General features: G+C 67.2%; 1 protein-coding gene across 1 annotated transcript in view; it reads left to right on the top strand.

The window, feature by feature from the left end:
* Positions 1–27317, top strand: part of BAHCC1 (BAH domain and coiled-coil containing 1) — a 58654-nt gene that overhangs the window by 17520 nt on the left and 13817 nt on the right. The window contains exons 2-10 of the mRNA XM_057318095.1: positions 5413–5592; positions 16187–16309; positions 19372–21111; positions 21443–21551; positions 21871–22079; positions 22253–22411; positions 22607–22782; positions 22925–23255; positions 23803–24630. Of these exons, the coding sequence (XP_057174078.1) occupies positions 5413–5592; positions 16187–16309; positions 19372–21111; positions 21443–21551; positions 21871–22079; positions 22253–22411; positions 22607–22782; positions 22925–23255; positions 23803–24630 (3855 nt within the window). The remainder of the gene's footprint in view (positions 1–5412; positions 5593–16186; positions 16310–19371; positions 21112–21442; positions 21552–21870; positions 22080–22252; positions 22412–22606; positions 22783–22924; positions 23256–23802; positions 24631–27317) is intronic.

Genomic DNA, 27317 nt, shown 5'->3' with positions numbered 1-27317 from the left:
AGCCACGTGTCCACACTGTTAGCCACGAAGCCACGCTCAGACACACCACACGTGCCCACGCACCACCACTCTGCCGCCTCTGTGCCCCTTGCACATGTGTGTGTGCGAGCATCTCGTGCCCAGGCCAACGGTGGAGTCCAGCCCAGCTGGGACCGTTCCCGGGTGGATCTGGGAATCGAGCCTCCAGACTCGAGCACACCCAGAGCGGGCCCTGTGGGCAGCAGCGTAGCACGGCCTCTGAGGTCCCTGTTGTGGCAGTCCCAGAGCAGCCCCTCCCTCCAGGGCCCGGTCTCCCCATCCTTGTCCCCCTCCCCCACCTGCTCTCCAGCAGCCTGGGCCAAGGCCTCTCCATCATCGTCCATCAGGACCAAGGCTGGACCCCAGCAGGACACTCTCCTTCCTTGTTCCCTGTCCTGAACGAGAGGGGTGTGGTCAGGTCCATGCAGTGACTACGCATTCCTCCTGCCTCCTCTTCTCAACAGCTCCCTCGAGGCCAGGTTCAGCACAGGAGGGACACTCGGGAGCAGACCTCCCGTCCCTCCAGTGTCTCAGCTGCCCCTGGTGTGCTGGGGGAGACCCAGGATGGCCCCAAGGGAGTCGGGTGTCCCCAGTGTCCAGGTGAGCCCTGCAGGGCCTGAGGGAGGTGGGGAGCCCAAGCAGGTATGAGCAGGAGGGTGGGAGCCCTGGGAGTTCCGGGTCAGCTAGGCTCCGAGAAGCCACAGGGAGGCCTCACTTCTCGTGACCTTTTCTTCACAACACATCTCGGTTTCCAGAAAGGGAGGCTGCTGTCCCTGTGGCTCACTCAAGGCAAAGCAGATGCTCATCTGCCCAGCTCTCCGAGGCCCTTCTGTCTGCCCATCTTTCCGCACTTCTGCCCCCTCCGCCCTCAGCCTGGGTCACAGGGAGGAGACAGGCTTCCTGGGGACCCCACGTAGGACAGCCTAGTGCAGAGGTGGGGTCTGGATGGAGAGGGTGGTGCAGGGGCCCTGTGGGCACCCGACCTCCCGGGCCCCCAGGCCTGGGGTGCACTGGCACCCCAAACTCAGGTGCACGGCCCAGGGCCACCCATGTTGCTGCCGGTCTGTCTCAGTGGCCCCTAAACTGGCGGCTCCCCCAGCCCCACCTGTGCTCTTGGCCATGGCAGGGAGGCCTGGCAAACAGGTCAGTGGCGGGAGACCCAGCTGTCCTCCGTTTTGCCTGGCCATGTGGGGCCACCTGTGCCAGAGCCGACGCAGCTTGGTGCTGCCCGCCTCCTGCTTGCGTCTCTACACAGAAGCCTGTGAGCAAATGGTGGGCTGGGCGCTCACTTGAGATTCTCGGGGTGCTCAGGGCATTCCAGCCCAGCTCCCATCCAGTGGGGCAGCTGTGAGGGAAGCGGCCACCACAGCCAGGGGCCAGGGACGGCCTGTTTCCCAGTCCGGGTTTTCTGGGCCTTGGGGCCTGGGGTCAGATGGGGCTCGGGGTCGGGGCTGTGCCTGAGGAGCCAGGCCCTGGCGGGGGGGGCAGCGGTGTCAACCAGCCCTCCCGGGCACGCTGGCCTCTGGAGCGGTTTTCTCAGCCAGCCCGGCGCCCAGGCCAGGCCTCTGTGGGGTATGAGGCAGAGCTCGGGCGGTGCTGGAGCCCTGTGTCTGGGGGTGCAAACCCCAGCTTGGGCCGGCCAGGCACCGGGGGCTGTGCGGAATGTGCAGTACAGAGCAGCCTGCGTCTGGCCCCGCAGACACGTCACCCCGCGTCCAGGCCCCTCTCTGAGGTCATCCTGCACATGTGCCGTCTCTGTGATGAGAACTGATCGAGAATCCCAGGGGAGCGGCCACCTGGGCCGTGCACGCTGGAGGGCTGGGGCAGCCTCAGAGTGGACGAGCCTCATTCAAACCCCAGCCGAGGTACTTGGGACCACGGAGCCCAGACGAGCAATGCCCCGAGGCGGGCCTGCCGTTCGGGACTGCGTGAAAGCAGTTACTGTGAGGTTTGTAGAGCCTCTGGTCTGAGAGGGGCCATTGCGGATGACTCCAAGATTGGGGCTCCCAGCCGGGGGCAGGGCTATCCTCACCGAGCACCTCTCTGGCCTCCCCTGCTGCTCTGGGCTCCCTCTGTCCCTTCCCGGGCCGGTGCCTGCAGCAGCAGTCCATGGGCAAAGACCCTGCCAAGAGGAAAGAAGCCTTCAGCCCAGTTCCCGGCCAGACTTGGCCACGAGGCTCCAGCCCTGGCCAGGGCCCAGGCCGCCTCTGCTCACGCTCTGTCTGGGGCTGGCTACTGGTTGGCGGGAGGGGCTGGGGAGGCGGCAGCCAGGTCTGCCCATGCCCCTGCTGGCCAGGCACGTTGCCATCTCCAGACTCCTTGGAGGTGGAGGTGACAGTGAGAGCCAGCTCCGGTAGGGGAGGCTCCGGGGGCCATCAGCCCACTCCCTGCCACCCGGCACCGCAGCCCACCTGGCGAGGCCTGCAGGACCTTCAACTGCGTCCAAGCTGCCAGGCCAGGGTGGCAGGGAAGAGACTGAACCCTTCTGAGCAAGGATTGTGGAGCCCTGGGGGACAGGCTCCGGGCCAGGGGGACTGGCCTGCAGGTCAGGGGGTGTGGGAGCCCCTGGCGGGACCTGGCGCTGCAGACTGGGGTTTTAGCAGGGAGTCTCTCGGGGGGCTCAGGGCATGGGGTGGCGTCTGTGTGCAGCGGGGGTGGTGAATGTCACCTGTGGCGCTGCGTCAGGACGAGGCATGTGTGTCTGGGGCACTGCGGTGGCTCTTTGGGCCTGGGGTCTCCAGTGACCCCACTTCCTTCCTCGTGTGTATTTTACAGTGGAGATGCAGACATCGTATTTGCGTGACGAGGCTCTTCTGTTCCCACGTGAAAGGGAAAAAGCGGAGGGAAGGCCCCCAGGTAGATGGCCTGGAGACCTGGACACAGAGCAGCAGGGGTGGCCCAGAAGGCCAGAGGGTGGGGGAGGGGCTGGGCTGGCACGCTGTCCTACCCCCTTCATTCCCCACGCTCTGGGGCATGGGTCCCTTCCTTGGACTCTGAGAAACCAGCTCTCTGAGGGTCCCCAAGAAGGTCTCCTGGGTCAGGAGACAGGCTGTGTGGGGCAAGGTCGGCCGCAGGCTCAGGGGCTCTGGCACAGCGGGAAGCACTGCCTGTCATTGGTGCGTCCCCTGCTCTGTGGAGCCAGGACCAGGGGCTGGCTGAGCTGAGGTGCTGTCCCCCCACACCCCTGTGCAGTGGGACCCCTTTCTGGGATGGCATCAGAACAGGGCACCCATGAGAGTCCCCACCCAAGGCTGGGATCAGTCTCCCGGGAGAGGGCCAAGAGGTCCTGGGACCTCCCCAACCCGGATTTCAGCTTCGGACTGCCCCCCGGGCCTCAGGCCTGCTCCCCATCTGTCCCTGCCCCAGGTGGGTGACCCTTGGGGCCGTGGTGGTGGGTCTTCAGAGCTTGCCTGCCACCTCTGCGGGAGCACCCAGGGGTGGGCCACCCTGTGAGGGACCCCTGCCAAGCCTCAGATTCTCTGCACCAGAGGGCCAGAGGGCCCCGTAGGCCTTGGAGTTGCATTTCCCGCCCAGCCTGGGGCCTGGCCTGCCGCCTCGCCCCCGCGGTGTGGGAGAGAGCAAGGTGCGGGCTTCTCAGGCCGAACTCCTGGAGAAATCCTTTATCCAGACCCGACTCTTGGACTGGGTTGCTTCCCACCGTCCCGGGAGGAGCAGAGTGGGAGGGACTTCCCTGGGAGGGTGCGGGGGTGGGAAGCCCTGGGAGCCTCGGCCGGCCTGGGCGAGGCAGGAAAAGGCCTGCTCATCCCCCAGGCATGGCCCCCCCAGGGTCCCTGGAGCCCAGCGGAGGCCGCCCTCCCACTCCTGCCCCTCCACCCGCGGCCCCTGGAGGCCCACACTTCCCTTCCCAGCCCAGAGTCCCCTCCCCTGGCTGGACGCCTGTGGTCTGGCCGCGGCCCATGGCAGTCCCAGCCCTGCGGTCCGGGAAGTCCCTGGCTCCTGGGCACCTTCATCCCCTGCCCCTGGGTCCTGTCAGGGTCTCCGTGCAGCCTGACACCCACCACAGAGGTCAGCGTGTAGCCCAGTGCTCCCGCCAGCGCTCACAGCCCTGCGTCTGTGGCCTACGCCAGGAAAGGCCCCTTTCCTCCGTAATGTCCCATTCACTCACTGGCGGGGCTGGAGGCCGACAGGGTCCCCACCGGGGCAGCCCCTCCCTCTCCCCTGCTCTGGGCCCTGCCTCCTCTGTGCTGAGTCACCCCATGTCTGGGAAGCTCCCAGGGCCACGCCAGGCTGGATGAGGAATCACAAATTCACAAATTCCCCCTGCCCCCCCCCCCCGGGCTGGGAAACAGCTGCCCTGACTCACCTTGGGCAGGGCCTGCAGCCTCTGGGGACCCCCAGGGCCCCTGCAAAGCCCACCGGGCCCCTACACTCAGCCCGACCGGGTGGTGAGCCCCCAGGTCCCCGCTCCCCATCCCTTGGGATGGTCCCCAGCCAGGCTCACTGCCCGTGGAACAGGTGACAAGGTGCTGGCAGAGCGGGGCCCTCGAAGTGCAGCCCCAAACCACCCCCAGGCCCGGGGGGGCTGCTCCTCGGAGAGCGGTCTGTGAGCGCAGATGCCCGGTTGGCATGGAAATCCAGGGAGGCTCGCTCAGCCTGGCCGTGGCCACTGGATTTGGGGAGAGAGGAGGCAGTGGCGAGGGTGCCGGTGGACCTGGAGGGCCGCGAGGCCGGCTACCGGGGGAAGCGCAGAGGGTCTGGGAGGCAGATGACTGTGTGCGCCCGCCTGTCCGCCCAATCGGGGACCAAGCCCGAGAGACCCCGGCGGCTGTGAAAAGCGGGTCCTCACTTCCTCCTCAGGCTTCTCTCATCCTTCCCTCTGCGGCCTTCGTTTCGGTCTCGCTCACCTGGGACTGGGCAGAGGAGTCCGTCAGTTGGACCTGGGGGAGAAGGTTGGGGACCCCACTGTGGGGAGAGGCCCATCCCCCGCCCCGTGCTGCCCAGGGGGGTGGGCAGAGGCTGCAGGGCCCGCAGGGCTGGGGCCTCTGCTGACGCTGGAGCTCTCTGGGAGGTGTGGGCAAAGCAGTCTGGCAGGTCTGCCCCGGCAGAGGGACCGGGGCCTGGGAGAGAGGGGCTCTGCTTCAGAGGAGAAGGCCCCCCCCGCAGACCAGCTTGTTCCCCACAGACACAGTGCTTGGCATCTGGCTGCTGAGGGGCGGGGGGCAGAAGTGCAAACGGTCACGGGAGGGCGCCAGACCCCGAGCGCGCCTGTCGGGCAGGGCGGGCGGGTTCTCCTGCCGGAGGCCCCTCGGCTATTTGAAGACAGAAGCCCCGGGAGTTGGGGGCTCGAGAGTCAGCACCGGGCAGGGCTCCCTGGTGGGGTTGCCCTGCCCAGACTCACTCTTGCCCCCCCACCCCCCACCCCCGTGTCCACAGCCGGCAGCCGCCTGATGGGGAACTCTCCGGCCTCCTCTTTCATGGGCAGCTTTCTCACCGGCAGCCTGGGCTCGGCGGCCCCCACGCACCCCAGCGGCCCCGCCCCAGCCCCCTCGGAGCAGGCCTACCGCGCCTCCCACCCCGCCACCTCCCAGATCTGGTTCTCCCACTCCCATGAAGGTAAGTCCGGGGCGGGGGGGAGAAGAGGGGCTCCCCTGCTGTGGCCTGCGGAGGAAGCCCCCATGGCGGAGGTGGTAATTGGTTGGAAACAGGGTGGGGGGGCACCAGGCCGTGGTCCCAGCCAGACATGCAGCACAGATGGGCAGAGAGGGAGGGAAGGAGGTGGGGCTGAGGGGGCTCTGGGGGAGCCGAGGAAATGTGGAGCACAGCTGGGCGGGCCGGGGCCGGGCTGCACCCTCTGCCTGGGGCTGCACCCACCTCCCCAGACTCGGGGAGGTGTGGGCTCCAGATGTGCCCGCCGGGAGGGAGGGGTGGGGAGGAGAGAGCTGTCAACATGAGCAGAGTCCCTCCCAGGCCCCTGGCCTCCTATGGAACGCAGCCCTGCACTCACAGGCTGTGTGGCTGGCAGGAAGGCCCCCGGAGGCCCCTCTGGGACTCTGGAGCTCCCCGCAGTGTCCCCAGCTCTCTGCGGTCTGTTCAGCCCCCTGGTGCGGCGACGTGGGTAGCAGCCCTAGGCCCACGCTTGCTGGTATCCCGGCGGCTTGGGAAGGGTTAAGCCCGGCGGCGCTGGCTGGCACGCAGAGAGGTAATTGCTGTTGGCAGCGGGCGCAGAGGGCTCTCCGCTCCTGGCACGGGCACCGCCGTAACTCAGTGACTGCTGGGCGGCAGGCACCGCAGTTTGCCGAGCGCGCACCCACACACTGCGCCTGCCGCGTGTTCCAGGCAGGGAGATTAGCGCCCGGCGCTGCTGGAGAGCCAGAGAAACCTCTTTGTGCAACAAGAAAGGGGCTGTTTTCCAAACAGGACAGGTGACAAGTGAGGGACAGTTGTTAAAATAATCTGGGCCTTGAGCGCTGTGTGGAGGGCCCGTGTTGGGCAGGCGATAAGGAGCGGCCCTCGTTCCTGGTGGGGAGGCCAGGGCGGCCCGAGGCCTCGGGCAGGCAGAGCAGGATCGCCGGCCCACACTGACCTCCACCCCACGGGCTCCCTGCCCCTGCACGCTGAGGGGCCTCCCCGGGGAGAGCCGGTGCAGAGGGGGCTGGGCCCTGGCTCGAGCTTCGAAGCGGCTGTGGGTGGGCCCCAGACTCTCCGCACCTCTCCCCCCGGCCCCTCCAGCCCTTCCGCCTTCTGTGTCGGCCAGGCAGGCTCCCAGCCCTGGCAGGAGCATCTGGGAAGGATGTCTGTGGGAGGGAGGGGGGTGGCCGAGTGTGGGGTAGCAGGCTGGGGGAGGCCTGCAACAGCCAGGGGGGGACCACCTCAAAATAAAGTAACGGAATAACGGCCACGGCCCCACCCGGGCCCAGCCCCAGCCCCAGCCCCAGGCACACGGGCGCACCCGGGCTGGCTGACTCAGTTTCCCCTGCATGCAAGGATGGCCCGTGGTCGGGGTGGCAGCTCTGCTTCAGGAGGCATGTATCCCCTTCCCCTCTGTCCCCCCCTTGGGGACCTCGCCAGCATGGAGGGCGGTTTGTGGGCAGTGCCACCTGCCCTGGGGTTCGGGGAGAAGGTGTCCCTGTCCTGCCCCCTGCGGGCTGTGGGGAGGGTGGGGTGGGAGGCAGGCTGCAGACAGCACCCTCAACGGCCTCCCGCCACTCACTTCCCCTGAGCCAACGGCTGCACCAGCCGAGCGGCTGGTAGCCTTTGGGGCACCCGGCCACCCCGAGCTGCAGCCCCAGGGGAGTCCACCTGGCTGGGGGGGGCACCCTAGCCTGTGCGGGCCTGCCTCCACCCTGGCCAGAGTGCTCCAGAGGCTTCTCTGTGGCCTGAGTGGGAAGAGGGTCAGGGCTAGGCCACACTGAGGACATTTGTCCCTCTCAGGCCAGCGCGGAGGCCTGTCCCTCCACCCAGCCCCCAAACACTGCCTGCACCGCCTGGGGCTCCACGTGCCCGCAGCCTGCTGGGGGAGAGCATGCCTGCCACGGCGAGGGGCTCAGTGGGCAAGGGCAGGTGGACAGAGGACGACGGAAGAGAGGATGTGGCCTCTTAACCACCCACCCCGCCTCTGGAGCACAGGGCGTGTAGGGAGCAGAGCCTGTCCAAGGCCGAGATGGGCCTCGGAAGGGGCAGCGGCTCTGAAGGGGAGAGCACACCCCCCGCCCCCCGCCCCAACCTGCCAGGTCCTACCTGAGGGTAGCTGGTGTGTGGGTGTCCTGGGGTCCATGCAACCACATATACCTTCCAGGCCTGTGCCTCAGTTTACCCCCTCGCCATCTCCCTTTTCTCTGCCTTCCGTTGAGCTGCCCCGCCTCGGGATCTCCTTCCTGCGGGGGTTCCCCTGCCCTCCGCCCTCTGCCTGTCTGCCTGCTGCAGCCTCGCTCCCCCGACAGGCCACGTGGTGCCGGCTGCCTCGCTGCAAGCTTGGAGCGTAAAGGCCGGCGGGCGGGTGGGGCCGGAGCGAGTGGCAGCGCTTGCTGGCTGGCTGCCCTGGCAGCGTGCCTGGCTGCTAGTTTGACTGGGTGCCAGCTGGCTCCCCGCGTGCCGGGGCCTGTTTCTCTGCCGTGTGTGTTCGGAGAGAAGGGGGGTGAGGCGGGCGGGGGGCACGCGACACGGCCGGAGAGTGGGGGCCGGCAGGCATGGTGGGCTGCCTGGGCGGGCTGCTTAGAGGTCTGGCTCTCACCCTCGTCCTGCTTCCTTCCACCGCCCCCAGGATGGGCAGGGTGGCAGGTGCCCCGCAAAGCCTGTGCACCACCCCCTCCCTGACCTGGGGTTGGCCCAGGGCTGGGCCCCTAAAGGGTCAGGAGGCCAGGACAGGGCAGCAGGTGGGGGCCAGGTCAGGGGAGAGACTCAGGTGACCCCACCCCGCCAACTCCAGACAGGACTCCCCACCTCTCTGTTAGCGGACCTAGCTCGCCAGCTGGGGGCAGCCCCCAGAGCAAGGGCCCAGGCTTCCTGCAACCCTGGCGGAGCAGCTGGGGTGCAGGGGAGGCACCCTGGCGCTAGAGGAGCCGCCCTGGAACATCTGGCCTGGGGCAGAGCCTCCGGGCCTCCTAGGCTCGCCCAAATGAAGGGTCCTGCCGGAAGCTGGACGTTCCCCTCTGAGGCTTAGGTGGGAGTGGGCGGCGGAACTGTCCCAGGGCAGGGGTGAGCCAGTGTCCAGCCCGCCTGCCCTGGGTGGGTCGCCTGCCCTGGGTGGGTTGGAGCGGGGGGGGGGGGGGGGCGCACAGCACAGCTGGTCCCATTGTCATGGAGCCTGGCCCCTCTCTCCCCACCCCACCCCCAGCTGCCAGGGCTGGGACCACCCACAGGGCCGGTGAAAGGGGATTCTGTTCCTGGGGGCTCAGCTGGGGAGGGGTGGGGCCCCTTAGCTGCTGCGCACCATAGCCCGGGCTACTCGTGGTCTCTTGTGCCACCTGCAGGGGAAGCCTTGGGAGGCAGCAGGCCCACGTGCCATCCCCGGCTGTGGGCCCCGCGGGCCTCCCTCTGGGGCTGGGCCGGCCTCCAGTGGGCGCTCCCTGCTGCGCCCAGCCCCCAGTTTCCCACATCCTGCCAGCTGCCCCTCCAGGACCTCAGGCCTCAGCCTCATGGGAACGCTGGGGAGGGAGTGGGAGCCCGGAGCACGGCTGTGTGAGGGACCAAGGTGTCACCCAGCTTCCACCATCTCCGCGTGACCCCAGAGGTCATCCTGCCTCCTGGAGCTCTGTATTCCAGAACCATCTGGAGGAGCTGTCTGAGGCGTGTCTCCGCCCTGGACCCCGGCCCCTCTCCCCAAGCCCTGTCAGCTCCTTCTTCTCCTGGCCTCAGTTTCCCTGATGGCTCAAATCTCCTGGGACTCCGCCCCCCCCAGAACCACTGATGACTCCTAGCGCCCCTCTCCTGAGCGGGGAAGGAGGCGCCCACATCTGCGGCCCCCTCGCCCTGCCTCCCTGACCCCTGCCCATGCTGGAAGGAAGGAGGTGGCTCGTGGGGACAGCTGACTGCTCTGCGATCTGAGGACAGAGTGTGGGAAGGCGCCCAAGTTCCCTGGGTCCCAACACGGAAATCAGGGAGGCCCGTCTCTTGTGGACCTCGGACCCCCTCCAGAGCCTCCTTGGGGCTTTTGTGTGGCCAGCCTTCCCTGACCCCTGCCGATGCCCCCCATCTCTGGCTGTACCCTGCCCTGGTCCATGTCCCCATCAGGGTCCCAGCCTGCAGTCCACCCCCCAGCTGCAGGCCTGACCTGGGCTTCCTCCAGGGGGCTCCTGACTTGTGTAATTGGTTGCTGGGAGCACAGGTCCCAACCTGATCCCTGGGAGGCTAGTCCTGGGCAGGGGCCACTCTGCTGGCCCAGCCTGCCCGGTGCTGCTCCGGGTCCTGAGGCCACAGGTGGCCCTGAGGTCGGGAGGCCAGTGCCAGTCCCTGGCTCTAGGTCAGGCCAGGAGCACAGCTGTGGTGCTCGGGATAATGACATTTTGTGCTGACCCTGGCCCAGGGATGGCTCTGGCTTGTTTACTTCTCTGGGCAACACTTGGTATGTGGGCGGCTCCCCGTTTTATAGGGGAGGAAACAGGCTTGGGAAAGTGTGTGGTGGGCTTCGAGTCCGGAGAGCCTGACTGGGAGGCTGTCCACTGCTCCCTTTCTCTCGGAGGCCCCGGGTGTCCCCGAACCCTGTCTCCCTTTGCCTTCCTCGTGTCGGGAGTAGGTTCCCCCTTTTCCAGCTCCTATGGGGACCCAAGCCAGGGTGCCTGCGGCCCCGTGCCCAGGCAGTTGTGGGGGGCAGGGGGAGTCAGGACCGTGCGGGACCAGGCCCAAGGCCCTTGCCCCTTGCAAAGGTCATCATCACTGCTCAAGAGTGGTGCCCGAGAGGCTGGGAGCCCACGGCACGTCTGGGCCTCCATCGCCCCGGCTGCACACCGCCCTGACCAGAAGAGCCCTTCTGACCCAGCGTGATACAGTCAAAGCATGGCCTCCTGGCCAGCCCGTGCCAGGCGGAGGCCTCCCTGGGCATTTGCCGGCGACCACTCTGTCCTGGCTTGTGCCCTGTGGCAGCTGTCCACCACTGGGCCAGCAGCCTTGGCCCCTTCCTGGGCTGACATTTGCAGAGGGAGTGCGTGTGAGGACAGCACTCTCCACGCTGGGGAGAGGTCCCTGTGTCACCGCTCGGGGAAGATGGCCTGTCTGCGGCCCAGCCGTATGTGGGGCTGGGTTGGGGTGTTCTCGTGGCCCCAGGCACGTTGGCCTGCGTGTGGCCAGGCCACCCTAACCATGGGGCTTGGAGCCCTCTGGAGGGCAGGTGGCCGCCCCTGGATGGCTTCCTAGCAGTCAGAGTTGTACTGTGGGATGTCAGTGAAGGTTTTGGGGGTCACGCCGGTTTGCCCCACCTCGCTCTGAGGAGCTCTGCCTCTGTGCTCTGGGCACCCTGAGCCTTGCTCCTCCGTGCAGAGCGTGTGCCAGGAGTCCGGGACGGTCCATGAACTGCCCGGATCCCAGGCAGGCTGCCCACTGCTTTTGTTCCAGAGATGCCTGCAGGAGCCCGTCCCCTTCCCCTGCTCTTAGCACTCCTCTGGGCCTGGGAGGAGACCAGGGCTGCCAGGCCCCGCACCTTGTGCAGTGGGGGGCAGTGTGTATGCATGGAGCTGCCAAACCGGGACTTGGACAGATAGGATGAGACCGAAACCACCAAGAGCCCACACCGGGGCCCCGACCCCCAGCTGTGGGAGGCTGAGGCGTGGGCTCTCCCCGAGCGCTGAGCTTGCGAAGCCCACTCCATCCCAGAGAGGGAGTCTCACTCTGAAAGCCCAGCGTGGACCCCCACGGGTCTGACCACCAAGTGTGAGGGGGCCTCTGGACGGAAGCAGGGAGGACATGGGGAGGGGCTGTTGCAAGCTTATTCTCTTCAGATACTAAAGCAGGGATGGCCCGTGTCCTGCCAGCTGTCTGCCAACGCTCCTCCCCTTCCCAGGGCAGACATTACTAGTCAATCACAGCACTCCAGCGGCATGTGGGTACAGCCTCAGAATCCTTCTGAACCTAGCATTCTGGGTGGTCACTGTCATTTAGTAGACTTGTGTGCCACACTTGAAGCCCACACTTGACATCCTGGAAGGGGTGTCACGTGGGAGAGAGCCAGCATCCAGTTAGGGTCAGGCGTGGGGCCAGGACCCCTAGCCGGCCATGTGTGGCAGCATCCTGACTGACAGGAGTGTGGCAGGGCCAGGGTGGGATCCATGAGGGCCGGCAGGCAGGCAGGGGTGCGAGGTCTGCTGGGGCTGCATCTGGAGGGGCTGACCCTTGCTGAACCCCCCCAAGAGTGGGCCTGACCCAGAGGAGACAGGGCTCTGATTGGCTAGACGGGCAGTCGGGTTCCTCAGAGCCCGCCCCCAGTGGTCATGTTGTGGGGAGCTGCCTTCGGGGTTTGACGCTGGGACCCTCCTGGCGGCACGCCGCCCCAGCTCAAGGCTCGTCCAGGGATTGGAGCCTCAGGATAGGGGAGGGTGACCCATCCAGGGAGATAGCAGTGCTGTTTGCCAAGGTGGCCTGGGGACAGGGGCGCCTGCTGCGGAAAGGCAGGACCCTGGCGGAGGGAAGGTGGCGGGAGTCTACTGAGCTCTGTGGGCCTGCGCTGGGGACCCCCAGCCTCCCCCAGAGAGTCCCGGTCCTCTGCTTGGCTGGCCACACCCCCTGCCCCCAGACCTGGCCTCCTGAGAGACGGCGAGAGCAGTGCCCAGCGCCCCCCTAGGAAGGCGGCCCCTGGGAGGGCAGGGTCGGGGGGTTGCTGCCCCCCAGCCTTAGTGGAGCAGAGGTTTGGGGTCTGGCCCGGGGTGGGTGGGGAAGGACTGCAGTGGGACCCAGGCGTGAGGAGGTCCTGCGGGGTGGGCCGAGCGGCTCCACTGGGAGAGGAGGGCAGACACGGGGGTGCCGGGGCCGCCCCTCCTTCCTCGTGGCTCAGGGGCTTGCAGAGGGCCTTGGGTCCTCCCAGGCACCCACCTCTTCACTGGGGTTGGGAGAAGCCCCCGCCCTCCATGGCACCCCTGTCTTCTTGTCCTTGTCCCCTCTAAAGTGTCCCTGCCTTTGTTCCTATCTCTGCTGTGCTTCAGACCTGCCTTCAGAGCAGCCCCTACCTGGGGTGAGCTGCCCGCTGTCCTCTGCCCACCCCCAACTTCCCGCGACCTTCCCGGAGAGCCAGCGAAGGCGTCACGGTGTGGGGTCACTTGCCCCCAGCAGCCCAGGGACCTGTTTTGCGCTGCTCCTGCCCAGCACCTGACTGTTTGTGCTTCATTACAGCCACCGGGTGATAGCCTTGACCCTTTGTCCCCTGTTGTCCCTTGTGTCACGGGATTAGGTTGAGTCTCCTGGCAGCTCACAGCAGCGACGGCAGATGGAGGGTGTCCATCATGAGACGCCCACTGAGGCCCGGGGCCCTGCCTCAGAGCTCATCAAGGCCCTCCAGGGCCTCGAGGGCGGTGGGAGCCCAGGGATGGGCCCGGGGCCTGGCCCCCCACCATGGACCATTGATTTACACGCAATCACCACCTGTCCCTTAAGGTGGTCACAGTAGCCCCAACTGCAAGGGATACAAGGGTCTGGGAAGGAGGTCCCAGACCACACTGTCCCCTGCAGGAATGTGGGGTTGAGGACCTCTGGTCCTGGGTTCCTGGATATCCAGCCCCCACCCCGATCCCTGTGCCTCGAGCCCTCCTGATGACCGCAGCCCCACGTTCACCCCCCGCCACAGCCCCTTCAAGGCTAGCAGCCGGGGGTCCCAGCCACATCGGCCCTGGCCGATGCCCTCTCAGAACAGCTGCTCCGGTTTGTAAAATCCTTGTTTATTTTCCTCAGTTCAGAGAGCATGATCATGTTGGGGGAAAGGGCTGGGCTAGGGGCCCCCCAGATCCCCTTCCAGCCCCCCCAGGCCCCAGCCCATGCCCCTTCTGCTGCTTCTTCCCCCCGTGGGCCCCCGACTTCCTCCCCCCAGCCCAAATCCCCTCTGGGGTCTCGGGGGGAGGCTGGAGGTGGGAGTGGGGCCCCTGCGCCCCGGCCTGGACGGCCACCAGCTCAGGCCGTACCCTCACTGCCCCCACCCCGCCAGCTGAGCGCCTGCTCCCCAAGAGGCCGGGTGGGCTGCAGGCCTGGACCTCCCGAGGGGGTCACGGGGTGGGGGGGGGGGTCCACACCCGGGAAACTGGTTCTGGGAAGGAGGAATTTACAGACTTCTGTTTACCAAAACGAGGCCCGTAAAACATTTAACAGCAGCCAGTTAAAAGGGGATAGCTGTGGTGGTTTCACCGCTCCCCCATACAGCGCACACAGGCCTGGCCCCCTGCCCTGCTGCTCCTGTCCCCGGCCCGCTCGCAGCGTTTGTCAAGGCCTCCAGGAGCTGAGTTTAATCTCAGGAGCAGCAGTTCCAGATGCATCTCGGCACACGGACCAGGCCAGCTGGCCAGGCTCTCCGGACCCAGCCCTGCCCTCAGCAGGAGGGGCTCAAGGGGACAGGCCAGGGCGGCCGTTGGCACCTTTCCCGAGCCCTCAGATGAGCCCAGGGGTGTGAGCCCAAAGCAGGGAGACCTCTAGGGCCTCCTGGAGGCTGCAGATGGGGCCGGTGTAGTGGGGTGCTGTGAGCCTCTGGGACCTGGGACACATTCTGCATAGAACGGTCCTTGGGGAGGGGACTCCACAGCTTCACCTCGGACCCACTGGGCCAGAGGACATAAGACGGCATCATTAGGGTCTGGAGGGTGGCCTGCCTCTGCCGCAGGGCCCGCTGGGATCGGGTGGCAGGCCACCCCGTGTGGAATGGGGGCCTGCTCTTTGGGGATCCGGGAGCACCCCCATTCCCTGCTGGCCGTGTTCCACTCCAAGCTCTGCTCCTGCAGCCCCATTCGTAACCTCTGAGCTGAGAGACAGCCTGCCCCATGCTGGCACAGCTCCCCCCTAGCCTCAGGCCTGGCGAGGGGCTCCAGGGCCCCTGATAATGACAGTGGGCTCCGGGCTGCCCCCCCCGTGCACCCACAGCTGCCCCCCCACACTGAGATACAGCCAGGCCCCACCGGCCTCCACCCTCCCCCCCGACCCCCAGGCAGCCTCGGCATCCCGGCAGGCCCACCTCAGGCAGTGAGTGAATGCCCCAGGCCCTCTGAGGACATGGGGGCCTGGAGGTCTGTCCTGTGGTTCTGACCCTGCCCCTTCTGGAAAGGTGTTTCCCACAAGTTACTCTGGAGTGCTCAGCCACCAGCTGTTACAAGGAATGTTCCAATGGGGCAGCAGAGGGTTCGGTCATAAATAGAGTTTGGAAAACAGTTGATGAGCAAGATGGAATGGACCCCACTGTGACACACTCAGAGGGGGTGCCGGTGCCCCTGGTCCCCAGGCGTGTGGCTCCCGGCATGCCTACGACAGGCACTCGCCTGGGGACCTGGCCTGGCCTGCCCTTCCGGGACGGCTGTCTACAGGGCCCCGTGGCAGCTCCTCCCTCTCCCTGTCCCTGTGGCCCTGCTCCCTGGGGAAACCCCTGGATGGCTGCTCCTTCTTGGCAGCCAAGGCTGCCCAGAAGGGTGGGAAGCTACTCCCAGGAGCCGGCCGCTCTTGGGACAATCATGGGGTCCCCAAGAGAAACTCCTACAGAGCACATTTTCCATGGAGAAGAAGTTCAGAGCATTGGCTCAAAGCACAAGTCTTAGAGTAAGACTGTCCTGCCCGCCACAGCCCAGCTGGCCACTCGGCGGCCCCGGCGATGGGCCCACACTGCCACCGCTCCCTGCTCGGCCAGGTCAGGAATTACTGGTGGTGAAGAACCACATTCAAGGTGACTGGTAGCTCTGGGCGTCCAGCAGACACACCTGTGCCTGGCCAGGGCCCCAGGGCCTGGACGGGCCTCCCAGGCCATGCTAACTTCTGTCCGTCTTCATCCCTTCTGGGCCAGTGTGTGTGTCCCAGATGGCTGGAGCCCCCAAGGTCCACGGCTGGTGGGGATGGGGGGGTGGGGGGGCAGGGTGCGGCTGGTTTTCCTGTGCTGGGCAGGGCCAGGCCTGGAGGACAGTTTAGGCCCCAGGGGGACAGAGAAGGGCCTGGCTGGCATGACTCAGAAGTGCCAGGGAGGGTCTCCGGGCTGGGGGCCAGCTCCCTCTGTAGATCGCAGAGCACAGAGGAGGCCCAGCCCGTGGACAGCCCGCGGGGCCGGCCGCCTCCAGCAAGACAGGGCTCTGCCACACCCCAACTGCGCCAGCCCCAGGGCGTGGGCTGCCCGACCCCGGAGCCGCCCAGTAGCTTGGACGTCGCAGGCCAAGGGGGTGTCTGGCCCTGGCCGTGCTGGCTGGGAGTCGAGCCCGTGTCCAGCGTGTGTGTCCTCCCAGGTTGCCTCTCCAGAGCCGTTTTGCTGCCCTGCCCGGAGCTCCCGTGCTGCCGAGGGCTGCTGGGGGAGGAAGCACAGGCACCCTCCTCCGTCCCCCATCCTCTCCCAGCCCATCAGCAATTCAATTTGTGCCGCACCAGAGGGATGGTGTTAGTCGAGTCAGAGTTAATATGATGTATTGATGGGTTGATTTCCCACCGGCGGACTATGCACCCGGCTCTGCGGGGCGTCGCCCCCGGGCTGCCCATCGCTTCTCACCTCCCTAGGGTCGGGGCGGCCGCGGCCTCGGCCTGGGAGGTGACTCTATAGCCAGTCTCCTTGCTTCTCTAGCTCCAGGGTACCCCAGATTTTCGGGGAGTCTGGCATCCACCTTCCTACCCATGAGCCACTTGGATCACCATGGAAACAGCAATGTTCTCTACGGGCAACATCGTTTCTATGGAACCCAAAAAGGCAAGTGCTGGCTTGGGGCCGTGCTGGGGTCTGGGGCGCAGGGCATCCCGGAGAGTGGGGCAGGGCGGGGCCGGGGGCTTCTGGGGCCCTGGGTAAAGGCAGCACGCCTGGGCAGACCTTCCCCCAGGTCTCGGCCACAGCGGTGCAGGGGCTGAAGGAGAGTGAGCCTGCTTCTCAGGCTCCTGGAGGGCTGAACGTCCCAGGAGCAGGGCCAGAGGCAGGTTACGCGCTGGGGCCAGGTGAGCACTCTGAAGCCACAGCCGTGCTGCCGGGACCTCTCTGGCTCCCGTGGAAGCGTCTCCAGTAACCGCGGTCCCGAGGGGTGGCGCTCAGCTCCCTCAGCACCCAGCCTTGCCCCGCACACCTATTTCCTGTCCCCTCCCCCTGCCTGGGCAGCCCAGGGAGAAGATGCCATCTGGCAGGGTGTGGAGGCCCCCAGGAGCCGGCACCAGTGGCCTCACTGAGCAGCACGAGTCCCAGGCCCCCACTGTGTACCAGGCCCTCGGGTCACACAGAGGCTGCAGGCCATGTCGGGGCAGCAGTGTGTCCCAGCACACAGAGGAGGGGCTCTCCCTCCACTGGCAGAAGGGGGCCTCCAGAGGCGTCCCTGGAGAGGGGACACTGAGGTCGGGGCTTTGCTGAAGAGAAGACAGGACTGGTGGGGCCGCGCGAGCACGCTCTCCCGTGTGCACGTACACACTGTCGTGCAAAGGCCCGACCTCCAGGGCATGGATCCCATCGAGGAGCCCGAGGGAGGTGGGGCTGCCTGGAGAAAGGACAGGTTGTGGGGAGTGGCCGGGGGGCCTTCGGGCCCTGTCTCGCAGGTTTTTCTTGGGTGGAGTGCCATCTCATCTGGGCCTTAGAAAGGGCTGTCTGGGTGGTGCCCAGGAGATGGGCAGGGAGACTGTTGTGTTGGTTACATGTTTCAGATGACAGGTGGTATAGACGGATTGGGACACGAGGACCAGGAGGCCCTAGATGACCTCCGTCTGTGGCCAGGCTGCGGGAGGGGTGCAGCTCGGGGGGGGACCATCGTCCACACAGAGGGGCTTTCCCAGTGGTATCCGGGAGGAGGCTAGACACACGTGGTGGGGGTCCGTGCCACGGGAGCCCCCGGGTGAGGACAGACACAGCTCGGGGGGGCCCAAGGAGCCCTGAGGCTGGGGGTCTCCGTGGAGGCAGACGAGGGGCCCACCAAACACCCAGCAGGGTCTGGAAGATGGACAGGACACCAGGCAGGGCTCCAAGAGGTAGTGGTTAGATCAGAGGGGGTCTCGGGGGAGGAAGGGGACGGCAGCGAGGCAGTCTGGGAGGTGAGCCTATGGCTAACCCTCCTGTCCTCCTACCCCCCGCCCAGCCCTTTCTCCCAACTAGCCTCCCACTCCAGGACATTGGTGTGTCTTGTGACTTTGGGCCTGGCAGGGCAGCTGAGGTCGGAAAAGCCTCAGCCTTGACCCAGCCCGGGACTGGCCGGCTGGGATTAATGCAGATGAGACCTGGCCTGCGGGGGGGGGGGGGGGCAAGAGAGCCCCCCACCCCCATCCCCAGGGGATGGATAGATGCTGGACGCTCCCAGGGAACCCACGTTTCCTTCAGCTTGGGCCAGGTGCCCCTGCTCCCCCGAGGACAGCCCCCCACAGGCCACGGGCTGGGTCCCCCAAACTCCCACAAGTGCAACTGTTTGGACAGCGTTCGTCAGGGCTGAACCAGAGCCAGAACCCCTCCAGCAGCGGGTCGCTGGCATCCCGGAGCGCTGGTGGCCTCTCGGCTTTCAGCACTGTGGTGGAGTCGCATCCAGGAACATTTGGGTTTCGGAAATCAAGCTAATTAGGGTTCACCCAGGCTACCCTCTTCCCCCTTGTTTTAATTAGCAGGAAATTGACAAGGAACTTCTGGACTGAGGACAGTTTTACAAGTTCCAAATGTTTCTTTGTTCCCCCTCGTCTGCCCCCTCTGGGCTCCAGGCCCTCCGCGCAGCCTGTCTGCCACCCCAGCTGGGTGTAGGGGGTAGCCCCCCGGTCCCCAGAGGCAGGACCCCAGCCCTCGCTCTGGGAGCAGTGGGCGTCACCACAGCCGGCGGGGGACCCCCAGAGAGAGCATGGCCCCGGGCGGGAAGGGCTTGCCCCGGGCCAAGGGCCCAGGCTGGACAGCAAGCAGTAGCCCAGCACAGGGAGCCGGGGCTCCACCCGCCCCCCACCCGCCTACATGGGCCCGAGCTGCAGGGTGTCGAAAGCCGGTAGCAGGCTAGGAGTAGGGACTGTCGGCTGGGGCCACTTTCTCGTCGTCCTTCTCTGAGCCAGAGCCCCAGCCAGAGGCATCCACAGTGGCCATGCAGAGTTGCCAGGGGCCTCCCCGGGTCCTTCACAACCAGCCCAGCCTCAGATGGGGCCTCATGCTGTCCTGGGGGTCTGAGCTCTCACCGGGGCCTGGTCAGAGCTGGCCCTCAGCGGTACTCCGTGCATGGTCCCACCGCCCGCAGGCGCGCTCCTGCAGCACTCCGTGTGGCTGGGTGTCTGGGCACCGCCTGCTGCGTGGTGGCCGTGCCATGCCCCAGGCCATGTGCGCCACCGTCCACCTAGCCAGCCCGCAGCTCCCCGGCGTTGAAGGTTCTGCGGCTGTTTGTGAAGACCGGCCCAGGTCCCGCTCCCCCAGCGATGCATGGGGGGGGGGGGGGGATGCCTGGTCAGCGCTCACTACCACCTGTTCCTGCGCTCCCCCCACTCATCCCCGGGCACCGGGCGGGGCAAGGGTCTGGGCCCTTCACAGGGGCGGGAGTTCTGTTGACGGGGCACAGCGCTGTGGTTTAGAATGACCCGAGAGTCCTAGACGGACAGTCGCACAGCGTGAATGTGCCCGTGCTCCGGGGTGTACGATTCCACGTGGTGAGCATGGGGAACTGGACACGATGTCTTTTTCGACTGTAAACCTTCCCAGACGGTAGCCGTGGGTCACTGCCAGCTGGTGGCGGTGGAGAGGCTCCTAGAGCCTGAGTCCTGGGGAAGTCGGACCTCTCCAGCCCCTGCCCCAGCTCACCCAGTGACCTCGGTTCTCTTGGCATGCAGATAACTTCTACCTGCCCCCCCAGCCCACCCTCCTGCCTGCCAACCACAACTTCCCCGGCGTGGCCCGGGCTGCCCCCGGCCACCCCATCGGCTCCTGCAGCCGTGACCGAGGCGAGGCCGGCCCCCTGCAGAAGGGCACCAAGGACTTCGACCGCTTCCTCCTGGGCAGAGAGAAGGCCAGCAAGGCGGCGGAGGGCAAGGAGCGGCCGGCGGCCGAGGAGGAGGGCAGCAAGGAGCGCCACAAGCTGGTGCTGCCCATGCCGGCGGACGGCCACTGCAAGGAGAGTGGCGTCACTCCCCGTGGGGCCTGCGAGGGCCGCCCCAAGCACCTCGCCTCCTGCCTCCTTAACACCAAGGTGCTGAACGGCGAGATGGGCAAGGCCGCACTGGCCAGCTGTGCGGGTGGCGTGCTGGTGAGGCCGGGCGTGGGCGTCGCGGCCTCCGGACGCTGCCCCAAGGAGGCGGCGGGCCCTGCGGAGCCCGGGCCGGCCTTCAGCGAGTGCCTGGAGCGGCGGCAGATGCTGCATCATGCTGTGGCCTATACCGTGCCGTCCGGCCTGCCCGCCGGGCCACCCCCGCCCCTCAGCACGGCCGCCGGCTCCTTCCCCTGCCTGCAGCTGCACGCGGGCCCGGACGGGCTCTGCCCGCTGCAGGACAAAGTCCCCCGAGACCTGAAGGCCAGCGGGCCCACCTTCGTGCCTTCCGTGGGACACCTGGCTGAGAAGAGCCGCCCCTTCCAGGCCACCGAGGCCTGTGCCGTGGCAGGTGAGGGCAAAGACCGACACCTCGACGGCACCTTGGCCCCCGAGCATGCCGTGCCCTATGGGGTCTCCTATGCCCACCTGAAGGCCGAGGGCAAGGGCGAGCGGCGGCCTGGGGGCTTTGAGGCTGCACTCAACCCACGGCTCAAGGGCCTGGAGTATCTCAACAGCACAGGCCCCGAGACCCCCTTCTCCGGGCTCCCCAAAGGCGGTCTGGACAAAAGCGGCTACTTCGAGCTGCCCGCCCACTCACAGGACTGTGCCCGGCCAGGCCACCAGGACCCGCTGGGTGGGAAGGTCACCCAGGCCTGCTGCACTTTAGATAAGACCGCCAGCAAGGAGACCCCCGCAGGTCCCCCTGGGGCCCAGAAGGTGGCCCGGATCCGGCATCAGCAGCACTTGGTGACCCCCGAGGCAGAGCCAGGGGGCGGCGGGGCTGAAGCCAAGCGCAAGTCCCTGGAGCTGGCCTCTCTGGGCTACGGCGGGCCCCACCTGCCCCCGTGGAGCGTCCAGTCCGGCCAGGGCACTGCCATGGCCATTGGCGAGGAGCGCAAGCCTGGCACCTACCTGGACCCCTTTAGCGGCAGCCTGCAGCAGGCCGCCCTCCTGCCCCAGGACCTGCCCGCACCGCCCGACGAGGTCTCGGCCATGAAGAACTTACTCAAGTACAGCAACCAAGCCCTGGTCGTCAGCCAGAAGGCGCCCTTCGTGGGTCTGGGCGGCCTCAAGGCCAGCTGTGCCCAGCAGGATATGAAGTTCCCAGCCTCCAAGGGCCCAGCCCAGGCCCCCAGCGAGGCAGAGAGGCCCGACTGTGCCCGAAGCCGGGAGCACGACACCCCGCATAGTGACGCGGAAGTGAGGCAGCCGCCCGTGGGCATCGCCGTGGCCCTGTCCCGGCAGAAGGACACGGTGAGCCGGCCGGAGACGGCCTACAGCGCCAATGCCGGGCGGCACGGACGGGCAGCCCCAGCCTTCAAAGGTAGGCCCCTTGGCAGGGAGGGAGGCGGGGAGTGTGGCTGACCTGCCCTCATGGGCCCGTCTGAAGCTTCCCAGGGATGGGCCCTGGGCGCTCCTGCCGTCCCCTCCCCACGTCAGCAGTCCTGTCCCTCCAAGGGCTGACCAGCCCGCCCCATCCCTCGAAGCCGCCAGTTCCCCACACCTGCCTTCAGCAGAACCCCTGAGGCCAAGGCAGGAGACCCTCCCTCGGTTCGTTGGCCCCCATGGCTCGAAGCGGGGTCCCTGCTTGCTTCAGCCGCTGGCTCCCCTGCCACCCCGACCCTCCACCCTTCTACCATCTCCTCCCCGTGCAGCAGGCGGTGCGCCCCGCTCTGTGCACACACTGGACCTGGAGGCCGAGGAGGAAAGGGTGCGCCTGTCTGAGGACCGCCTGGGGCTGGCCGGCCGGGAGCTGCGGCTGCAGTAAGAGCGGGGGCTTTGGCCACCGGGGCGGGAGCCAGGCCACAGCCCTGGGTATAGTGGCCTGACGCCGGCTGGGTAGCGCACTCCCCCCGCCCCCGGGCTTTGCTGGGGCTTCTGCCCGTGTCGTGTCGGGGGGAGCTCTGGGGACTTCCCTCCGCTGTCAGGGCCACAGCTGGGACGGGGGCCCCCAGTACCGAGGCCCACCTGATCCTGGGTTGTCCCCGTGACCCTCCAAGGCTGATGTCGACAGGATGGGGTGGAAGAGCTGGGTGGGTGGCTGGCGGTTGTCCTTAGCCACCCTCACCCCTGTCACCCACAGGGACAACAAGGACCGCCTAGAGTTCTCCCGGGTCCACCCGGCAGGCGGCTGCCCTGGAGACCTGGCCCCTCATCTCATGATCGCCAGCGGCTCCTCCCTGCAGAGCGGCCAGCTGGGCGGGGACCCGGCCTCCCACCCGCACCCTGCCCACCCCCCCTGGCTGCCCCGCACCCGCAGCCCCTCCCTGTGGATGGGGGGACATTCCTACGGTCAGTGCTCCGAGGGCAGTCGGGGGGCAGCCGGCGGGCATGGGGCAGGGCACGTGTCCTGGCCGGGCTTGATGGGCAGGGCTGGCCTGGAGCTGACCAGCCCAAGAGCACGGGGCCTGGCCGGCCTGGGCTCCCCGCTCCACGCTGCCTTACTGCTGTGCTTGTGTCCCCAGGCCTTGGGCACCCCGCCCTGCACCAGAACTTGCCCCCAGGCTTCACCACCTCCGTGCCCGGCTCCATGCCCTCCGTCTTCCCCCTCTCCCAGGACAGCCCCGCACAGCTAGTCATTCTGCCCTCAGAGCCCACACCCCACACCGCCCCCCACGCGCTTGGTAAGAGGCTGTGGTACGTGGGGTGTGGGAAGTGGGTCTGAGGAAGGGAGCAGCCCGCGGTGGGTGGGGCAGCGAGGCAGGCCCCCGGCCGCTGCCCAGGAAGCAGGGGAGAGGTAGACGGGTCACTCAAGTGTCTGGGGCGCAGCCCGCGTCCCGTTTCGCTGGGTCTGATGGCTCCTCTGGCCCTCCCCGCAGCTGACGTCATGGACCAGGCCTCCCTGTGGCCCCCCATGTATGGGGGCCGGGGCCCCGCCTCCCACGTGCAGCACCCAGGCCAGCTCCCCGTGTACCCCCGGTCGCAGCTCCTGCGGCAGCAAGAGCTCTACGCCCTGCAGCAGAAGCAGCAGCAGCAGCGGGCAGCCCCCGTCCAGGTACCTGCCCCAGCCCCCACCCCCACCCCACCCCCGTGGCACCCAGCGCACTGCTCCTCCCGACCCTCATGCTCCAGCCGGGCCTGGCCCTGGAATCCCCGCCCGCGGGACGATGCCCTGAGCCTCTCCCTCACCCTGACAGCGGAAGCCCGAGGACCATCACCCGGAGCTGGAGGAGCCCGCCCAGGAGAAGACCCTGAAGTCCACCCACAAGCCAGTTGCCTTAACCCCCACAGCCAAGGGCACCCCTTCACTGGCCACCGTAGGCCCTGCCAAGCTGTCACCTTGCTGCCACTCGCCTACCCCGAAGCCCCCCACCGGCTGCCCCACAACGCCACCACGCCCCAGCGCCCCGTGCACTTTATCCGTCTGCCCCTCGGGCAGCCCCGGGCCAGGCTCCAAGCTGCCCAGCTCCGAGGACAAGAGTGGGGAGGCCCGGCGGTCTGGCGCCGACCTTAGCACGTTGGAACCAGGTGAGAGTGGGCCGCGCTGGGCTGACCTTGGCCCGCCCCCTTCCACTCTGAGGCCTTTTCCCACTTCTGGGTGTGCAGAGCTGAAGTGAGCGGGCCGCCTCGTTGGGCACCTGCAGGGGTGCCCTCACCTACCCAGGCAGGGCCCAGGGCACTGTTGCTTGTCCTCTGTTCTTTCTCTCCTTTCCCGTCCACAATCCTTCCATGGGGGAAGCACTCAGGGCCCCCGCCATCTCCTCCCCACTTCCTGGCAGACAGGACAGGACGAGGGTTGGGCTCACTGCCCAGCAGTGGCAGCCACCAATGACAAAGTGCCTGGCCTGCCGGGGACGGTGGCAGGAGCTAGGCCCAGCCCGGAGTTTGGGTCTCGGCCCCCCGTCGTGTAACGTGCTCCCCGTTCCTGTCTCACCTGCTCCGAAGGCAAAGGCAGAGGGCCGGGGACCCTCCCTCCCAGGTGTGAGTCTGGGATCTGAGGCCACCCTCCCCCATCTAGAAGAGGTTCACCCGTACCCACAGCTGCCCCCTCCTGACAAAACCTGCTCTTTCGCAGACCTGCCTCCTGGATACGCCTGTCCTATGGCCAGCTCGGGCTTCTCCCTGTCCCGCAGCGTGCACTCTCCTGACCTCTCGGACCCCAAAACTATGCAAACTGCAGCCCCCAGGGTCCAGCCTGAGCCAGCGAGGACGTTCCCGCCCGGGGAGCTGCCCCCCCGAAGCCCCCAGAGCCCACAGGAGCCGGGGTTGCCCTCAGGGGCCAGGGAGGCCACCCAGGACCTTGCCGCCACCCCCTACCCTGCCGAGCGGGGACCCCTGGGGAAAGCAGCAGACCCCAGCCCACTGGAGGGGCTTCGAGAACTGCGATGTGGGGCCCTCCTCGAGGGAGGAGGCCCCAAGGCCATTGGCCAGGCTCATTCTACTCAGGGAGGGGCTGCAGAGGAGGGGGCCGCGGTGGACGGGGGTGGGGAGGTGGGGCCAGGGCCCTCATCAGGGGCCGGCCCCCAGGCCCCGCAGCAGCAGAGGAGTCTGGGCGTCCTCAATGAGGCCGGGCCAGGCAAGCAGCAGGCCCCGGAGGAAGCAGAGTCGGAGGAGGGGGCTGAGGCTCAGGAGGACAAGCCGGAGGAGGAAGAGGGCCAGGGGCCAACTTTCAAGAACAGCCGCCTGCCCGGAGCACTCCTGGGCCTGGACGCCCTGGTGGCAGCCACCATCGACCTGGGGGACCTGCCAGGCATCGGCCCGCCGGACCCGCAGCTGGCCGCTGCCCCGGGACCCCCACGCACAGGCCCTTTGCCCTGTAGCTCAGGGACTCACGGCATTGCCCTGCTCAGTGAGCTGGCCGACCTGGAGATCCAGCAGCAGAGGAGGGGGCCAGCTTTGCCAGGTGAGTACTGCCCCACCCTCCGGGAGCCCTCTGGGGCCCAGGGTCAGCTGGCCAGACCGTGGGCTTCGGCGCCGTAGTCCCACAGTGCGGCCCCCACAGCTGCCCTTCCACCCCCGGCCCTGGTGGCTGGGGGCAGGGCGCTTGGCTTCAGAGGAGTGGCCTCTAGGGCAGCACCTCCCGTTGTCGTGATGCTCACAGCGCCCTGCAGGGGCGTCGCAGGTGTCCTACAAGCAGGCGTCCTACAAGCAGGTGTCCTACAAGGGTGCGCAGGCCAACGGGGGGTGAGGCGGCTACCTGGGAAAGCAGGAAGGGTTGTGCTCCCCTCTGTCGGCATGCAGCCCTGACCTCCTCCCACCCAGGCCCAGGGGAGGTAGCTTGAGGCTGAGACAGTCCCCAGGCCTCGGACCCACATGTCCCCCGCAGTTTCACCAGGCTGGGGGCTGAGGGGCTGGTGCTTCCTGCCCCAGGGCTGACCTGCCGGTTGAGATGCTCCTGGGCTCCCCGCACCCGGAAAAGCCCCGGGCGCAGGCATGGACCTAGAGCCACCCCACGGTGAGCGCTGGCCCGGAACCCATGGGGACCCCAGGCAGGCTGGAAACCCCCCTCCAAGCCCAAACAGTAACCCCAGGGGGAGCACCCCAGCCAGGCGCTGTGCTCGTGATATTTATAGAAAGCGCCCAACAAAGTCTCTCGGCTCACTCGCTTGGTTCCCTGATGCGTAAAGCTCGCTGCCGCCCATCACCGGCGCCTTTTACGCTGTTCCGAGGTAATGTCCTCGTGGAGTTATTCCCCGGAGGCCTCCGTGTCACTCTCCTATCCGCCTAGACGGGCCCGGCACTGTGCTGAGGGCAGTGTGCTGGGGAGCCCCTGCACGTGGGCGCCCAGCTGGACCCCGAGGAGGGCCTCGCTTAGGGCTGGGGGCTGTAGGGTGAGGCGGGGGCCCCCGGGTAGGGCCGGTGCTGCCCGGAGCCACCCTGTGAGTGTGGCTGGTTCAGAGCCTGCCGAGCGGATGCCGGGCGCTGCGTGTGGCCGCCCAGTCTGTGCATGTGAGTGCCTGTTGGACCGGTGCCCATTCATTGAATGAACGCTCACGTGTAGACCACGTGTGTCCCAGTGTGGGCGCTGCAGCTGCGGCCCAGGCCAGGCGCCCCAGTCACCAGGGTGTGTGGACCAAGCAAGATGCCATGGCCAGGTCTCCACTCTGCCCTCCCCTCCTGGAGCCCCCAACCCCCACCCTCCCCTCCTAGAGCCCCCAGCCCCCACCCTCCCCTCCTGGAGCCCCCAGACCCCCACCCGCATTTCCTGGAACCCCCAGGTCCCCACCCTCCCCTTCTGCTGCTCCCAGGCCCCAGCCACCCCTCTGTCCCAGTTAATTGGCTGGTCTGCACACTCTCTTGGATCCAGAAATGTTCCCTATAAGCTCAGGACCACCTTGCTTGAAATGAATTAGGAGATCAGCCGTGTTCTCAGATGAGCAGGAAGATTCACAGAGGGCGAAAGTGGGCAAGTCTGTCCCAGGAAGCAGGGCCCAAGGGACAGCAGAGCCTCCCGCCCCCTCCTCCCCAGAAGGGACCCCATGAACTCCCGCTAGGCCAGGCATGGCGTTCGGTGAAAGACCCCAGGGGGCCCCTGGGCAGTGGGGGTGAGGACCAGGTTGGCAGCTGGGCTGTGGTGGGGCAGGGGCTCAAACCCCAAGCCATTGGCTCATGGGCACCTCACTAGTGGGGTGTTCAGAACCCCTCCAGCCCCACCCAGCAGGCCTCAGCAGCAGGACCCTTGGCCTGGCCCCCAGACCTCCATACCAGATGCAGGGACTTGAGCCCCAGGCCGAGCCTAGGGGCAGAAAAGGGGGTTGCTAGTCAGATCCTGTGTCTGTCTGGCGGTGGATGGTGAGGCCTGCACACAGGGCCCGGCCCTGAGGCACCCAGAACATCCCGCTCCTGGAGGAGCCACCCAAGCCTCCCAGGCACCCTGGAGTTTGGGAAGTCCAGGCCCCATCCCTCCCGGAGTGTGGATGCCCCTTTCTTCCCGAGTGAGCCTGAAACCAGCTGATGGGCTGAGCCGAGATCCCACCCTGCCCCTAGTTCCCACTTTAGCTAGTCTGCTGACCTCCATGCCCCTCCCCCACTGGCTGACCCTCACCCCTGCCCTGCCGGCCCCGCCTGTCTGACGGGACTGTGGCGGGAAGCCTGAGCCCCCAACCTCGCGTGTGTCTGCAGAGCCACAGCTGGTCTGGGTAGCCCGGCCCAGACCTTCCCAGGGACAGGAGCTGGAGACACCCTCCAGGCACCAGGTGGGGCTGTCACCATCTCTCCACAGCCCCCGGACTAGAGAACCACACAGTGTGTCGTTTGAAGCCGCAAAGAGCCCCCTAGCCCGTCTCCCCACGCCCACCGCCCCCCCCTCCCAGGCTCACCCGTGGGACTGTGGTCTCCGCAGGCCTAGTCTGAGGAGGGGGGTCGGGGTTGGCGGGGCAGAGACGCTTCTTGGCCGCCACAGTGATCCCACTAGATAGGACACCGTGTAGAACTTCTAGCTGGAATAGGGCTTCGGAATAACCCTGCCCTGGCTGCTGGGGGGAGGGGAGCGCCCTCAGGCCCCCTCCAGCTCCCACGCCCGGGGCGTCTCTGACATGGCAGCCCGCTGCACTGAGGGCCTCCCGCTGCAGCTCAGACCTGGCGTCCAGA

This window comes from Ursus arctos, unplaced genomic scaffold (genome assembly GCF_023065955.2).
Source record: "Ursus arctos isolate Adak ecotype North America unplaced genomic scaffold, UrsArc2.0 scaffold_24, whole genome shotgun sequence".
NCBI lineage: Eukaryota > Metazoa > Chordata > Mammalia > Carnivora > Ursidae > Ursus > Ursus arctos.
Note: the sequence above shows the minus strand (reverse complement) of the source record. Positions and strands in the feature narration are given on the sequence as shown.